The sequence below is a fragment of the Psittacula echo genome (genome assembly GCF_963264785.1).
Source record: "Psittacula echo genome assembly, chromosome: 2".
Lineage (NCBI taxonomy): Eukaryota > Metazoa > Chordata > Aves > Psittaciformes > Psittacidae > Psittacula > Psittacula echo.
This window is the reverse complement of record NC_137737.1, coordinates 97,800,392-97,816,659: the sequence shown is the minus strand read 5'-3', so window position 1 is coordinate 97,816,659 and position 16,268 is coordinate 97,800,392. Positions and strand designations below refer to the sequence as shown.

At 40.1% G+C, this 16,268-nt stretch overlaps 1 protein-coding gene across 2 annotated transcripts in view; it reads left to right on the top strand.

The window, feature by feature from the left end:
• Positions 1-16,268, top strand: part of CARMIL1 (capping protein regulator and myosin 1 linker 1) — a 193,347-nt gene that overhangs the window by 66,006 nt on the left and 111,073 nt on the right. For both annotated transcript variants that reach the window (XM_080639492.1, XM_080639491.1), the window contains exon 3: positions 12,969-13,019. In XM_080639492.1, coding sequence (XP_080495618.1) covers positions 12,969-13,019 — 51 coding nt within the window. The remainder of the gene's footprint in view (positions 1-12,968; positions 13,020-16,268) is intronic.

Sequence of the window (16,268 nt, the reverse complement as noted above, 5' to 3'; positions counted from 1 at the left end):
CAATTGAAGAGGTTGGTCAGCTTTAACATAATTTTCTTCTTCCAAATTCTTCTTCAGTATCTGCATATTGTCAATAAGTAGCAACCTCAGATAGTATAAATAAAAATCACTGTTCTTACCAATGAAGGTTTGTTTGGGATGTTGTAGTCTTTGGACTGGTAATGCAGCCTTCTGGAAGCAAAAATGTGGTAAAGAATGGAAATGGAACTAGAAGCCTGTGGTCTACAGGCTTTGACCCCTTTGAAGGGAGCATTACTGAGTACCGGTGTTTCCAGACAGCTGTGATTCATTCAGCGTGTGTTTGCAGTGACATGATCATTACAACCAGGGTCAGATCATAAACTGTAAATCTTGAAGAGGAGGGGAAGCTTGTGTTTTCCTAGCTAATTTACCGGGATTCAGAAACTCCGTAGAATTAATTGGTTTGTGCCATGAGTGGGTCAGTGATGTACTTTGAAAGTTCTTGCAGATTTCTGTGTGGCTCCAGGGAAAGTGAAACTGCCCTCTTCCACTGTTGGACGTTTTAAAGCAAAATTCTTCAGTCTTTTTATTAGGAACCACAACAGACACTCAGCTACTGAAACTGCTCTGAGGGGTCAGATTGAGCAGCTGAAGTTACAGGTCCTGTGCTGATACTGTGGATTTAAAACACTGGTATTTTGCATCTTTTTATTAAAGAGTTATACCTACTTGCTTCTGTCACATGCATTTTTAAGTTAGGGTGCTAATCACATGTCTGTATGGTAATAGCTTCTAGGCTGGGAGCAGCCTCATTAAAATGTACTGTATGATCATGATAATGTGATCGTTTGAGGTGGAAAGCCAGTTAAATACATTGGGTAGTGAGTGCCCTTGCTTTTTTAAGCTTGAGCAAAAAATAATGTCTCCTGGAGCTTTTACTTAGCATGGAGTAGATATCAACAGAGCATCTTATTGTTCCCATCTCTCTTGACTGCTCCTTTAGGAGAAATCTATACCTGAGGACAGAGAATACCTTAATTTCTGATCTTATTTATGACCAAGGGGGAAGTGTCCCTTTCAGAATTGGTGAGAGTTCTGCAATGCACCTGAATTTAAAAAGTCATAATTCCTCCCCAGGCACGTTGATGTGGATGCTTTCTTCTCCTTGTCCTCATTTCTTGGTGCACTTGCTGTGTGAGAAATGCCGGTAGCGTAGGCAGATTGAGTGATCACAGGACACTGACATAGAAGAAATGGAAGATAAAATAAGGCTGGGGGGGGTGTTGTTTTAGTGTGTCAGTTGTAGTGGGAGGTTCTGATGACTGTGCTTTACTGACATTAATGCTCTCATCTGAATAATAAAGTTAATAGTCCAATAATACGAATGTTTGTGTGTGGGCAGAGTTCATATCTTCAATGTATCTGATGTTCTGTCTGGTGCAATTTTCCGCAAACCTGCTAAGAAGACAGTGATCATTCATTTATGGTGTTTTGGGGAGCTTATCCATGAAATTCAGAAACTTTACTGTGATTTCCCCTTCCCTCTCCAAAGTTCTAATTTTACTTATACAAAACTTCTGTGTTGATGGAAGTATCAACTCTCAACAAAAGAAAACATATTTAGAACTTTAAGCAACAAAAGATCTCGAGAAATGATGGTAAACAAGAAGTGTGCTGAAAAATTGTGATGATATACATTGATCAGCCATTTAGGCAATACAATTGACGGGTTATTTTCCTTTCCAACTGGAGAGAGAAGACCACCAAAATTGGCTGAATCCAGGTGCATTTAAGTAGTTGATGGATGATGTATAACTCCAGCAATAGTCAATCAATGTTATTTTGAACTTAATTAGGCTAGGGATGATAACGACAATAGAAACAAATTTAGCTGAACTGGTGTGTGTCTGTTAATGCCATACTTTAAAACTAGCATAAACTTACAATTGCAATTGTAAGCCTTTCTCTTACAAACTAAACTTAGCTTGATTGTCCTTTAACCAAATTAAAACTTCACTTGTGAGGACTTGCACTACCTAAACTAGGTATTACAATTCCATCTGAAGCTAACAGGTGACAAGGAAAGGCAATAGTAGCAACTGTGTGGGGTCCAACCTGGAAACTCAACATTTGTAGTAGTTTTTTAAATGATAAGCACTTGTACATTATTGTGAAATATAGTTACCAACATTTCCGGTTTGGTTTTGTAGTAAAAAACCCCATTCACCAACATTATGAATCAAAGAAACCACAGCTTAAAAAAGAAATAACAGCAAAACAGCAATACTTCTTTGAGATTGTTCAGGATGATTTTAGCATGAGTTTTGTCTCACATTGGTTTTGAAGCTGTGATGATAACATGGTGAGTTTAATGTTGTGTTTAAGGATCACTCTGTAGTAGTATGAAGGCCTTTAGGGTTTTGTTTTTCATAGGAACTGCCTACCTTAAGACCATAATAAAGACAAAAATTGTGTTTGTAAACACCTTGTGTCAGAGCCGAAAAGGTAAAGCATTGAAAAGATAGAACATGAAAAATTTTGTTTATTTATTTATTTGTTTGTTTATTACCACTGAATTTCAGCTGAAGGTTTCCCAGCTTTATCAAAAGCAATATTTCTCCAGTGGTAGGAAAGCGAGTGGGTTTTCAGCCATGCTGTTGAATAGGAAGAGATAATAGGCCAGGGGGTACTGTGCTTAAAGGCATCCTGCTGCTTAAAGTTTTGTCTCTATTGATTTTTCTCTCTGTTTTCATCATTAGTGGAGCTGTGTTGATGGCAAGAGCATAGTGGAGCCTGGGAAAACAGGAGCCTGGGAGAAAGGAAGTGCTCTAAAATGTGTCTGTATTAAAGTCAGGATACCTTCTGACTTCTTGTATTCAAGGAAGCCTTAAATTTCCGTGAAACCAGGGTAACTTACAGTAGTGTGGAGCTCAGTTCATCCTGAAAGACCTGCCCATGAGATGGAGAAGTTGTTATGCACTTAGCTCACCTAGAGCACCATATTCCTGTGCCTCTGCTGCTGATGGTGGCTGGGCTACATTGCTGCTAAGTTGAGCTAGGTTTGTTGAGATAGAAGCTGGCTTTGACTGTGCTGGGCTCATCTGGTGGTTCAATGCTGGTGGCATGTGGGGCTTAGGCTGATGGGGAAGGTAGTCTCACCACAGTGCAAACTTTGCTGCTGAGCTAGGTGGGTGCTCACCTTTTCTTCTTATTTGGGGCCCTATACCAGCTTTTCCTCTGTTAGAAATTCCTTTAAAAATAAAACACTCAATTACAGTTTTTGAATCTGTGTTCTGTCTACCCAGGATGATTTTTAGGGTGTGATTAAGCTGATAGCTGGAGATTGAAGCCTGGCTTGTGGGAGGCAGGTCTGTAGGCTCCTGAGGTTGGGGCATTGTGCTGCCAGCTCTGAGAGGCTGCTCCAGCTTTTCAGGCTGGCCAGCACTGCTGCTCCTCATGCTGCTCCATGAGCTCCCAGCAAAAAACTCTAGAGAGCAGGTTGGTGTGGTCAGCAGAAGAGCTTAAGCAGTTCCAGAATGAGTAGGGGGAAGGCTGAGAGGAACCAATGGCTTGGCTGGCTGAAGAACAAGGCAGAGAGTTGCCTGCAAACCTACCATCTGAACAAAGCAAAGGATGTTCTCAGGTTTGCTTTCCTTTTTGGCACACTGTACCTCCATAGCAAAAATTAAGACAAACCGAGGAGTTCATAAGTCATAGTTCTAGGTAAAATGATAAAGCCCAGAAGATCTAGTTTACTTTTGTAGCTTGCACTGGCGAGCTGAGTCATTTGTTCAGGTTTGCAGTAGTAACGTTTTAGAAGCTCTCTTCTCTGAGACGTCTGTGTTCTGAAATGAACAACGATTAAACAACATCAAGCATGTAGCTCAGTTCTTACAACACAAAAATTCGCCCACAAAATTGTTCTGAGAAACAATTTGACTTGGAAGACCTTTGCATCAGAATCTCGTGAAGGCTTTTGGGGGAATCTGGCTGGTTTTTTCCCAGTTTTTCAGAGGCAAAGGTAGTTTACAAGCCACTGGAGTCTTCTTTACAACTGGGAGCTGACTCTTCACTGAGTGTTGTGTAACAAGTGTAACAGTTGTTATGCTTAGCTCCTAAGTTTGAAGAGCAGAATTATTTGTTATTTTGCATTAAGTGCATTGTAATTTCTGGTTTTGGTTTGGGTTTTTGGTGTGTTTTTTTTTTGGGGGGGTTTTTTTTTTTTTTTTTAGCATGGTTTCTGGCATTTTGGGAAGTTTAGTTTCCATTTGGCTGTTAGAGATTGATGTTCTCAGATAAATAGGGATATTTCATTATCACATATATTTTGTCATTTTAATATACTATATAAGAAAGCTGTACACGTAAAATGCAGGCAATATTAGTGTGATATGTTTAAATAAGAATCTTTACAAAACCAGAAAGTATTAAAATAGCTCTAATATTGGACTGGAGCATATTCATTTTTAATAATGAACAGCATTAGATAATTGACATCATATGACTTTTAAAACCCAGCACAAACAGTAATAATCCTCCATCGGGGTTACTTAGTGGTTTTTGCTGAGCAGCTTGTCCTCCTTAGGCAGACAGTACTGTGCGCATGTTGGGAGTGGGGTGAAACTGCAAGTGGTTTGTTTTTTTCTGCAGGATGTTGGAGGCAAAATTGCTTTCCTGGAATGTGGCAATTCCTGAATTTCTGTCTGAGGGGAAGCCAGATGCAATCAACTGTGTCAATGCCCGAAGCTATCTTGGCCTCTGGGTTTCCTGCTTGCTAGATAGAGTGGGAGGGACTTTGAGATTTATCATCTGGTGCAGAATTTCATAAGAAAGAAATCCATCCAGCGTCATGCACCTGTGTGTTGGGGGTGAGGACATTGTTCATGCCTTGGTTATTTAGCTGCCCTGGCTGTAGAAGTGCCATTGCATGCAGAGATGGCAGAGGGCAGTGAAAGGGAGATCTCTTCCAGTCCTGCCTTCTTGTGCAGGGAGAGGGGTGATCAGTTTGTTCTCCTTCCTATTTTGGAAAGGTGTTTCAGAGCTCTGAAAGAAAGGATTTCTTTACCAGAGGAGAAGTGTGGTACAATAATAATAAAATAGCTGCAAAAGAGATAATCTTATGAAATGTGAAACAGTATAACAAAAAAATCCAAATTTGTGGGCTGGGAGTATGGCAGTGGCTGGTTGCAGCACTTAAGCACCATTCCTGTCTTGAAAGACTGATAGTCTTAAGATGTCAAAATACAAACAGATGAAGACCTGCAGCATATCTCAGGTGATTAAAGATGGAGTGGCTGTCACAGTCATGTTAATTCTAGTGGGTACTATGTATTTTGCAGATGATAGAGATGGAAAAAGGGTTCTGTTGGGAAGCAAAAGAAGGAAGAGGAATTAGGAGTGCACCTGAGGACTGCAGTGAGGCTCCTGGAGTGATGTAGAGGAGCAGATCTTGAGTAATCCTCTCTGGACCTAATGGGGAAGAGGGTTTTGTCTTGCTCCTGTAGCAGTGGTTTCTTTGGGAAGGAGTTGCCTTGCTCTGAAGGTTTTCATAACTCTATACCCATCAATTTGGTTTTGTGTTTGAATGTGTTTATGCCACGGAGAGGACAAAAAGGACTTAATTCTTGAGACTTATTAGGCCAACATCTTTCTCTGGCCCTTAGAGCTGTTGGGGCTGTCCAAGGTCAATATTATGGAGACTGTGGTTTGTGGCATTGCTTTCAGAGCAGAATTGGTTTACTATGTTTATGTATTTTATTTTAGTATTAAGTGGAGCTGAGTGCATTGCACTTTATTAATTGAATCTGCATTTAATTGTTGATAACTGAAAGCAAATACAAATGGTTATAGAAGAGTTTTGTATAAAACACTTGCATGATGGACAAATGGCCTTTCCTCTGTCCCTGAAGTTTTTGTTTTGTTTCCTGGTCTTTAAAATTCTGCATGATGGTTGTGTGTGACATACATACAAAGAGAGCAACCCCGTCACCAAGGAACAGTGTTTAATCCGGCATTTCTAAGTGATGAAATTAAAGACGATAAGAATAAAAGCACTGCAATAGCAAAATCTATTTACAGCTGCTTCTGCATAGAAACAGCGTCATATGCAGCACACCAAAATGCTTTCAGTCTTACCTACTGTCCGTAAACCTAAGGAAAGAGGCTCTGTGTAGGAAGAGGGAAGGTATACAGATGTTTCTTGTTACTCACATCAGGGATGGATTGTGGGAGAGCTTTTCTAAAGAGTGCCTGTATGTTCTGTTTTTATGATGGAGAGAAGTAATGCAAGAGCATAAAAAAAATATTGCACAGAAAAGGCTAGAGCCCAGGGCCTTTTGAATTACAAGTCAAGAGAAGGCTTTAAAACTATTATTTGAGTATCAGGGGGCTAGGGCATCATAAAAGGCTGGTATGTGGGGAAGGTATCTTGCTGTGGCACATCGTAACCTGAATTGAGGCAGTGAATCTGTGTAATGGTTGTATACAGAGGGGAATGAAAGTGGGAAAAAATCTGAAATAAAGGTGTATTAGCACTAATGTACTAGTGACCTATTTATGTTTAATGTAGGTACAGAGAAGGAAAAACTCCTTTGGGGTTATATGTCCATTGATGAGTTACAAATGAATGTACATGGTTGAGCCGGCACCCCTTCCGCTCCCCTTCTTTACCCCGTCTGGGGTCAATGTGCTGGGTCCATTGCCACACAGAACACTTTGTATCCGTGAAATGCAGCTGCTCTGTTTCCTACTTTCATGACCAAGAGCAGGCTTAAGTAATATGGTAGTTAGGTCTTCTGATACTTAGTGCTTTACAGCACTGCGGTGTTTTGTTGCTGGGAATTGTGTGGTGGGAAGAGGATCAGCAAGGAAGTTTTGCAGTCTGCAGGGTGTTGTCTTGGCTTAAGTGTTCTATGTTGGACATCTCGCACAATGCAGTGAAAATCTGTTCTGTGACTAACTGGTTGGAAGAATAAGGAAACCCTGTGCACATCTGGCTGCCCCTCTGCAAGCAGCTCTGCAGTTAATGGAAACGATAGGATGTGATACGCAGTTCTTGAGTGTAAATTCTGTGAATCAGGGGAGTTCAGTCTGCACGACTGGTGACCACATCACAGCCTACTTCAGGTGATGGGCTGGCAGTTGAGCTGTCCATGGCCCCTGTTGCTGCCATTGATAGTGTCCAGCCAAAGGTGACCCTCTGTCTCAGCATCTTCTGAAATCCCACCTTTACTGGAATAGCTGGGTCATTTGCACATTGCAGATAGGGCTGTAACAAGTGTTTCTAGTAATTTGTGCTCCAGGTGTTAAAGAAGCACAATTCGAGTCATGCATCCATTACAGTTTGCAGAGCTAGTATCCTTCCTGAAGGTGATAGTGGTAGTGTTGTTGCAGCTGTTGGAGGAGCTGACAAACAAATTTAGCTTAAGCAGGAGATTTTGGTTTAGTTTGCTGATAAACCTCCAAACTATGTTGTTTTCTGCTGTACTCCAAAATTAGGAGCTGTTTACTCTAAGCTTCTCTTTAAGGCTTGGCTACTTCATTTTGCCCTTTTGCTTTAGGCAGATTTCTTGGCTTGTCCATGCCTTGTTTTTTGTCCTTTTTAAAATGAAAATATTTTTTTCCTTAACTTATCAGGGAGGACCTTGAAGTAGAAACTGCTCTGCATATTGGAGCAGTTCTCCAGTAGCTAAGTAAGCTTCTGTTAAAAGGACGCTTTCTTACTTAGACTGAAAGGGAAATTTGAACTAAGCACTCCGTTGTGCCATCTTGTGGTGTCCCCTGTCCTGTTCGGTAAGCTCTTCTCTTTAAACACAGCAGATTTGTTGCCAGCAGTTCCAGTATCTGACCCTACTTTGTTGTAAAATCCCATTGCAACTAGGAGCTGTTCCCCCATACCATCCTTTACATCCAGAAAATACAGAAATTGGCGGCCCATAACAGATCAGCCTTGAGTTTTTAGTGCGGTATGACAGCAGTAAGGACCAGTGAAATGAAAACCTGTGCTCTGCGCAGTGTGCCCATGGGAGGGTGGAGAGCAGGCTTTCTGTCCATGGCTCCAGCAAGGGGACCTTGTTGCGGAAGCTGTGATTGACTTCAGGAGTGATCACAGAGAAACATGCAGCAGAGCAGTTCTTCATGGGAATGGCTGAGGTTGTTACTTGCACTGCAAGTAACGATCTCAGAGTTGATGCAGAGAGAACAACGGCTTCGCTTGCTGCTGAGGATCTTCTCCGGGGTGTGTTTTGCATCGGTCTTTGGCTGGCCACACAGGCACCATCGACTTGGGCAAGCCTGGGAATGTGTTCAACTTGGCTGTCAGTTCAGGGACAGAGAATTCTGGTTTTTGTGTGTGAATGCCAGGAGCTGAATTGCATTAACCGTTTCCCAGAGCATCTTCCCCAGCTACAAAAGACTGCTGTAGTATTGGTAGGTAAATAAGTAATCGTTTGAACAGGAGTGAGTAAGCTTTGTCAATTATTTTATCATAGGTGGCATCTTAAAAGTAGCCAAGAGCAAATGCTCAAAGTCAAATTCAGTTTTGGATGCCTGAGACGGCTGTGGGTGAAGGAGGTGGTGCTGCATGCTCTTCGGTTGGGGCTGAACTGGGCTCCTTCGCTGGTGTTAGCGCTTTGCAAAGAAACTCTCCATATTCCAAGCGATAACCACCATTTCAGAAGCAGCATACATGTTCATGTTGTGCCTGAGCTAATTAGCCCTCTGAAAAGACCTCTAGGATGTCATCTGCCCTCTTTGTGTAGGGAAGCTCAGTGCTTTTAACAGAGACCGCCTTGCTTGAAACCAGCTCTGATATCTCTAACATGGTGCTGAAAGGGGCCTTTTATCTAATCGAACTCCAGTTGCTTCAGGATGGAGCATTTACAACATCAGACATGCAACGTGGTAGATGAACAGTCGATCCTATAGGAACTGAGGGAGACCGGATGCTCTAACAGGTATTGATTCATCCCTATTTTAACAAAACAAAAACTATTAGTGCTGCTGCTTTACCTCACATTATTACGTGTACATTAGATATCGAATCAGTAGTAGTAATGGAAAGGCATCTAGTAAAGGGGTGAAACTTAAAAAAAATTATATTATATTTGGTATAATAATGGTAATGAATAATGATAAAAATAGGGATGGTATAACTAAGTGGTATATAAAGAAAGGCATATATTCTGGGCTTCAAGGAATTCTCAATATGATGGATATCTAAATAAGAAAACACTTCACAAATGCTTCTTTCCTTAAGTAAATTGTAATGGAAAAGACCAAAGCAGTTTTGAGACTGACAAAATTGCAAATGCTGGGGGGAAAAGAAGCTATGGTGGAAGGAAGAGATCAGAGAGTGTATTTTAAGAAGTAAAACTGCAACAGTTGATCAAAAGAGTACTAAGGTATTTTTTAATATCTGTGTCAATCAGTTCCAGCAACAAAAACAGTAGAAGGAAGTTTCAAAATATCTGTGCTTGTTAGTGGAGCGAGCATCACACAGTTTTCCTTGGCCCACGAAGTGCTGAGGTGGTTTCATTTTGGTTTATGTTTGATCATGAAGCCATGTATGGTCACTGTGTTTTCCAGAGGTCTCTATTCCTGGGCAGTTTAAAAAAAGGTAGTAGTAACTTTTAAAATATGTTTTTAATTTGCTTGTGAATTTGAAACCACTTTAAATATAGATAAGGTGTCTTGAGTTGCTGTGGTCTGTCTGGCAAAACAGATGCAATTAGCACAGAGCTGTGTTGCTCTAATGATCTTCCTCAGAATGACTGCCAGGTAGGGTGGCTGCGTTAACCATGTCAATTTAACTTACAGTTAATGGGTATTAAGGCTAGGATTTGAGAATAAATCACGAAATGCATCTATGTTTATGTTTTGTTGCTATATTCACTGAGGATCTGTGTTCAAATTAATTTTATTTTCTGAAACAAATTACTTATTCTGGTAAATAGAAGAAATAGAAGATGACCTTGTAGGCCACGAGTCTCTGGAGAAATAATTTGCAGGGTATGTTTCTGGTGAATGTTTCCAAATTAATTTCCAAATATTAACTTGTTTCATGTGCACTGTGAGCAGTGTAGGGAGCGTTACGGAATTTGGATTGATAAAAATGTAAAGAAATCGTCAACTTGGGTATCTGTGTGTGAGTAGGAGTCATTTAACATTCAGATGATAATCCTGTTTTGTGCTTGAAAAAAGGCAGAGTAGGAAGAGATAGTAAAGCTCTTGTAAACTAAATATAATTCTCTTTCATTGTGCCTACCATGGAGCAGCAGCCAGGTTATGTATAAAACTGGCTCAAATGTGCTCGCTGCCTTCACATCAGTCACTTGCAAACCTTTTGGCTTACAGGCGTGTTAAAGAATGAACCCACTCCTGAGTCTCTTTCATTACCCTGCACTTGTTTATCTTTTTATGGGATCTTTTGACTTTATTAATGATGGAATACTACTTGTGGCCAAACAAGATGGTTATGAAATGGGGCTGCAACTTGAGCTGAACAAATTATCATTTTCTTATCAGAAGACATGGTGTGTTAGACACTGTGCTCAGCTCATTCCTGATGGTTGTAAGCTAGGGAGAGCTTTGTTCAGAGTTGTCCTGGAATAGGGATCTGCACCTCTGTGTCTACGGTTTTCAAAGGGACTTTGACCATGGTGCTCCTGCTGTATACTCAAGGTTCCCCAAGAGCAGAGCAAATATAATGGTAGCAGAATCTTCTCTTCTAGCCTGACAACTGCTAGAGAGTAGCTGGTGGCTACTTTTGCTTTCTAGTGTCTCTGTATGAAGAGATTAAAATCTCCAGGAAATCTAGTATCTACCTATTCATAAAACCCATCACTCCAGGATACTTCTGAAAGCCCTAGACAATTGTGCAATTAAGCACATACTCGTTATTCATGTCAGAGAAATGCACGGGGACCTAGAGTTTCCTTCACAAAAATAGCTCAGTGTTTAAAGAGAGGACTTGAATTCTGAGTGTGAAAACACCTCCTGTGCTGTGTGCCTTTGGCGCCAGCATCATATTTCACATGGGAAGGAATTGAGTGATCTGTTTAAGTCGGCTATAATATCTATTCCGTTGTCCTTGCAAGTGCTAACGACCTATTGACAGAGACATGGGTGAGCTGGTACCTTGATAGCCATTATTTGTTTATGCACCACAGCCTTATCGAGAAAGAGGAGGTCACTGGAAATTGTTCATGTTTCCCAGCTTATCCAACAAGTCTCAAGTTGATTTGAGGTAGAGGCTACTGTGTTCTTAGACGTGAACAAACGCAGGCATGTTAAAATGCAGATGTCACATAAAAAATTTAAATAGATTTTAAAGAAATAATCAGAGAGCAGTAAATTAAAGCTGGTCCTGTCAAAGGGCGCAATGCATGCTCATGGATTTTAGCAGCTAAAATTGTGATAAATGCCAACCTTTCTCTTGGCGAATTCTGCCAATGTAAAAAATAAAACAAATAAATAATACAGTCTTGCTGCTGTTAAAATGGGACATTAATTTTGCAGTAATAGTTGACCTTCAGTTGAACTTAGGTGCAAATCAAACCCTTGCTCGTTTGTGACGGTCTCAACTGTGAAAACGGTAGAAACCTCAGTGTTACTGGGTTACAGGGCTCAGGCATTTTGTACCATCTTATTGCTCAAGAGTAGTTTCTTTACCGGCTAAGTGGGGAGTGTCATTTTACAGCAGTCCTTTGTATGTAAATGTGTTTTCTTAAGGTAAGTGGGTAGTTCAGCTATGTTGGTTTCAGCAAGATCGCTTTAGGAGCACTGGTACATCTCTCCGAAGAATATACACTGACGTGCTCCATTGGAACATCCTTTCCCAACATAATAATGTTAAAGCCCTCTGGTTACCTGGTTTGTATTTAGTTATTTGGACTGCTTATGTGTACTGTAATCATGGTAAAGGGACCCTGTCAGGGCTTATAAAGCGACTTGAACCCATATATGCAGGCAAATGTCTTATAACAGGACTGTGACATGATACTCCTGTAACCAGCTGGCCCAGTGTGGTAACGTACACACAAACACTGATCTCTCTAGTATTGTAGGTCACTACACAGAAGGTGAATACGGCAAGCAGCTCTGCAAAAGGTGTCCTTTCCCCTGACTATCTCACTTCTGCACCACTTCACTTGTGCTGACCAGAAGCAAATACTTACCTTGGATACTTACCAAGCAGAACTTGGTTCAGGAGGTCCCAGCTGTGTGGAAGAGCTCTGTACATGCTGTGGGACTTAGACCCATATGTTCAAATTAATTTTGCTTCTTTTTTCTGTCTGGAAAAAGATGTAGCCAATAGTAGCTAGTTCTGCAGGCAGGTCAATCAAAAGTAATACTGGAGTTTTGCAGAACGAGTCATCCCTTTGTAAATCTGTGAGTGGGATGTGCCACAGGAGCGTGGAGTGGTACTTTCGTGTGTCATTGTATTTTGATTGGCGATAACTTCCAGAATATTTGTTTCATTGTGTTTTCTCCCAGAGTCACTGGTCTCACTGATTCCATTGTGTTTCTTCACTGCTTTTCTGGAGAAGAAATTCAGATGGTGTTAGTGAGAAATCTTTGTATTGTTGCTCTAGAAATGCACCGAGTATGTCCAACAGAAAAGGTTTGTTTATGATCTCTGTATTACTAACAATATCGTGTTTATCTTGCATATTTTTGTTATATTTAAGTACCTCATGTTTTCCTGGTAGCACTTTTTATCCTTGCTTCATTTTTAAATGTCATTAAGGTTTCTATAAAATGTTCTTGAGAGCTTGATTAAACAAATTTTGCAGTTCATTGCTGTCCTAACTAGCTGATAGCCGATCAGATTGCAGCAGTCTCTTCACTGTGCTCTGCTGGATCTGAGCCCAGTTTTCTTTCCCTCAGTGTATGACAGCAAAGGGGATCAACACTCACTCTGCTAGAGGCCTTTTCTTTCTGGTTTCAGGATTTTCCTGGAAATACTTCTTACAAATTCTGTTCTTTTGTTTGGTTTTTTTCAATAGGTGTTGGCATCATGTCGGGCGTTTCTTTTAACATCTCGGATTCCCACCAAGGTAAAGTTACCGTGTTTCTATAAATATTCTAATTTTTTTAGATACAAATGTAAGTTGCATAAACTTAGAATATTTTAGTTATACTTGTTCACCTGTTTAAGAAAAAAAAGAGAAATGGTATGTTGCACAGTGTTGAGTTAGAATGGTGCTTCTGTTAGTGTCCATCTTAAATGCATTTGTCAATATATATGTATGCACACACTGTTTCAGAGGAATTTTAACTTCTAGAAATGCAGGTAAGTGAAGAATTATGTTGGAAACACCAACTTGAAGAATTGTGAGGTGAACCTGATGATCTTTGTAGTGGAATGGTTTATGTGCAAACAAACTGATGGTGTTATTCCCTCCAGAGCTTGTAGTATCAAAAAGGAATATATTTGATTTAGAGACAGAAATGGTGTTGATTTTTATTAGATTCTGCTGTTTTCTGATGATTTCTGTGGTTCATTTTGAAAAGCATCTTGCCAACCTGCCTTGCCAGTGGCAGTGAATTACTTTTTCTATTCCTGTGACAATTTGTAATGATTGTTGTAGCAGAGAAAGGTAATTTCCACATGAATGAAAATGACTGATATGAAAGAACATTTCTTGTCCAGCTTTGAATCAATGAGTGGGAATTTGGTACATGTTCTATCTTGTCGTGTTTTACATGTGTGTGCATGGGGGTGTGTGTGTGTATACACTTTATAGAAATACAAAAATATATGCTTTATTAAAAAAAAAAAAACCAAAACAGAATTGATAAATGGAATGACTAATACCAGATTTTCAGGTATGGTCACTGATAAATATGGCTAACCTTACCTATAATTTGAAGATGCAAACAGACAGGTAGGATGACTCCAGATTGAATTTCTGCTGAGATTTATTTCCCTCACTTGATCACCCTGACCCTGTAGCACAGATGTCTCCAGTTGGCTGTCAGTTGGCTTTTGGATCACTTCAGTTTTCAGCCAGGTTGTTTTAAGACAGGGTTTGGTGACTGGTTGCATGGAACCAAAGAGCCAGTTGGTGAACAGCTCGGACGTAAGTGCAATGGCAGGATGATGGACAGGTGGTGATGATAATCCTGTTAAATAATAGCAAAGCTATTGTAATACATCAAAAAGCTTTTGAAGGCTGGGACTTGGAGTACTAAGGAATAGCTGTACTTCTAGTTTAGCATTACAGACTCCTCTCAAAACTCCTTTCATTAAATGGATTTACGTAGTTGAAAATCTCATTTCTGTTTTCATGGAAATCAAGAATATGTACCCTGTACAAACAAAAGTGACTTTAGTGCTAACATATAAAAGAAAGGCGATTAGTAGAAAGTGCCTGCTCAGAATGTATGTTCAAAATTAAACTTTGTATATCTAAACAATTATTAGAATGTTTGAAAATTCATTTCTTCCCTAGCAGGGTTAGTGAAACTCACTGAATTTTCTAACGTCCGTAGGATTTTCAGACGCTGCTCAGAAGCTTTCTGAGCCCAAGAACTTTCAATGCAGGCAGTAGCTACTAGCAAGACAACTCAGAACATGCAGCAAAGACACTTCATTCCTCCAAGGACTTCTCACAAAATTGAATATGCTGAGAGATGGCCAGTTCTGAGTGGCTGTTAATACTACATCTAATTCCAAGCTTCACTTTTCTTTAAACAATGCTATTGAGATGCATTTACTAAACAAGGATCAAAGTTAAAAGGTATAAAGTTGATTAACTATAATATCAACTCATATGATTTTCCTTGGAGCAAGGATATTAAAATGGCCACTTCCTAACTTTACACTCGGGTCCAATCAGTCATTTCCACTGATTTAGATGGGTTGCTAGGAAAGGAAGTACAGTACTTAAAGCTTGCTAATTCTTGCTGCAGCCTATTTTAAACATAGTTGCAGCAGCAGTGTATGCTGGATGTCACCAAGCCAACAGATAAGTGTGTGAAATATTTGTGGGAGTGTATTTCAGGTTTGTGAACATATTCCTGGTGCCAGCTTTCATGAAGTTTTGATTGAAAAAAAATTGGAAACTGTGAAGTTAGCTGTCTTGGTAACGGAAGGGTCCCTAGAAGAGAGGCACTCATAGCCTTTTAAGAGGATTAAAAAAAAATTATATGATTTTAGGTACTAAATGACATTATGCTTTTTATAACCTTGTAAAAATAATTTCATAGTTTGAGGCAGATGATATTTAAAATGTGTTCTGTAATTTTTCTGCAACGCAAGGTCCATAAATCCATGTTTTTAAGTAGAAAAATGAAGCAAAGGTGAACTATAGAAATGTTGCCATGTTTCCTGGTATTTGTTAATTCTAGTCAAGAAGATTTTTGCAGATTGAATTCTTGAGTTTGGATCTGTGTATGCTTTTGTTAGGCATAGAAGAGTATTCTGATTGTGTGTACATATATATATGCTTGCACATGCACAGTGCATTAGCAAAAGCAGATCTTTCAATCTGATAGGTGAATAATTTGCAAAATAGGAAAGATTTCAATCACAGAAACTCTTCCCTTAAAATTTCATTGTGATTTGGGTAAACAAATGTTAGATAGTCTCATGTTTGTTTAATCTGACTGGCACTCGAGAAAAGCTTTCTACTTCTGTACGTGTCATCTATCTTACTTCAGTAGCCAACAACAGGAGCTGTTATGTATTTTTTCCTTTTCTTTCTGGCCTGAACAAACTGCATGGGGCCGTGTCCTCTCATCACAAAAGATTGCCAGTCTTAGCTTAGAAATAAGGCACTGAAGAGGAGTAAATGTCTTACCCTTGGAAAAATGCAAGACTTTGGTGTGGGCACTGGGAAGATGCTTGTAATGGCTCTGCCTCCCCTGCCTCTGTTCCCTGTGCACACTCACTCCATAAGCAACTGCAGTGACACCCCTGTGGTCTGAAGCTGCCTTTTTGCTGTGGATGCTGCCCCTGCAGCAGAATAAGGGAAATGAAGCATGCAAAGACCTCAAGAAATTCAGGGTAGAGTTTGGTCACTAAGTTAGGTCTTTGGTGGAAGCTGATCTTGGCACAGAAATGCCTGAAGGGTGCTTATATTTTCTGGTGCTGTCATGAGGGCAACTGGAGGGAAAAGGGTTAAGAAAGTAGTCAACCAAGAACAAATAGACAGCAACAACATCCTCAATCTCTGCAGCTGTGAGTGTATAATGTAGCTAAGTGCCTAAAAAAAGCTCCTCAGATTCATTAACCACCCATCTCCCCACCACACCCCCCAAAATTTCAGTGCATTCTATATCATAACGATTTTAATTGGATT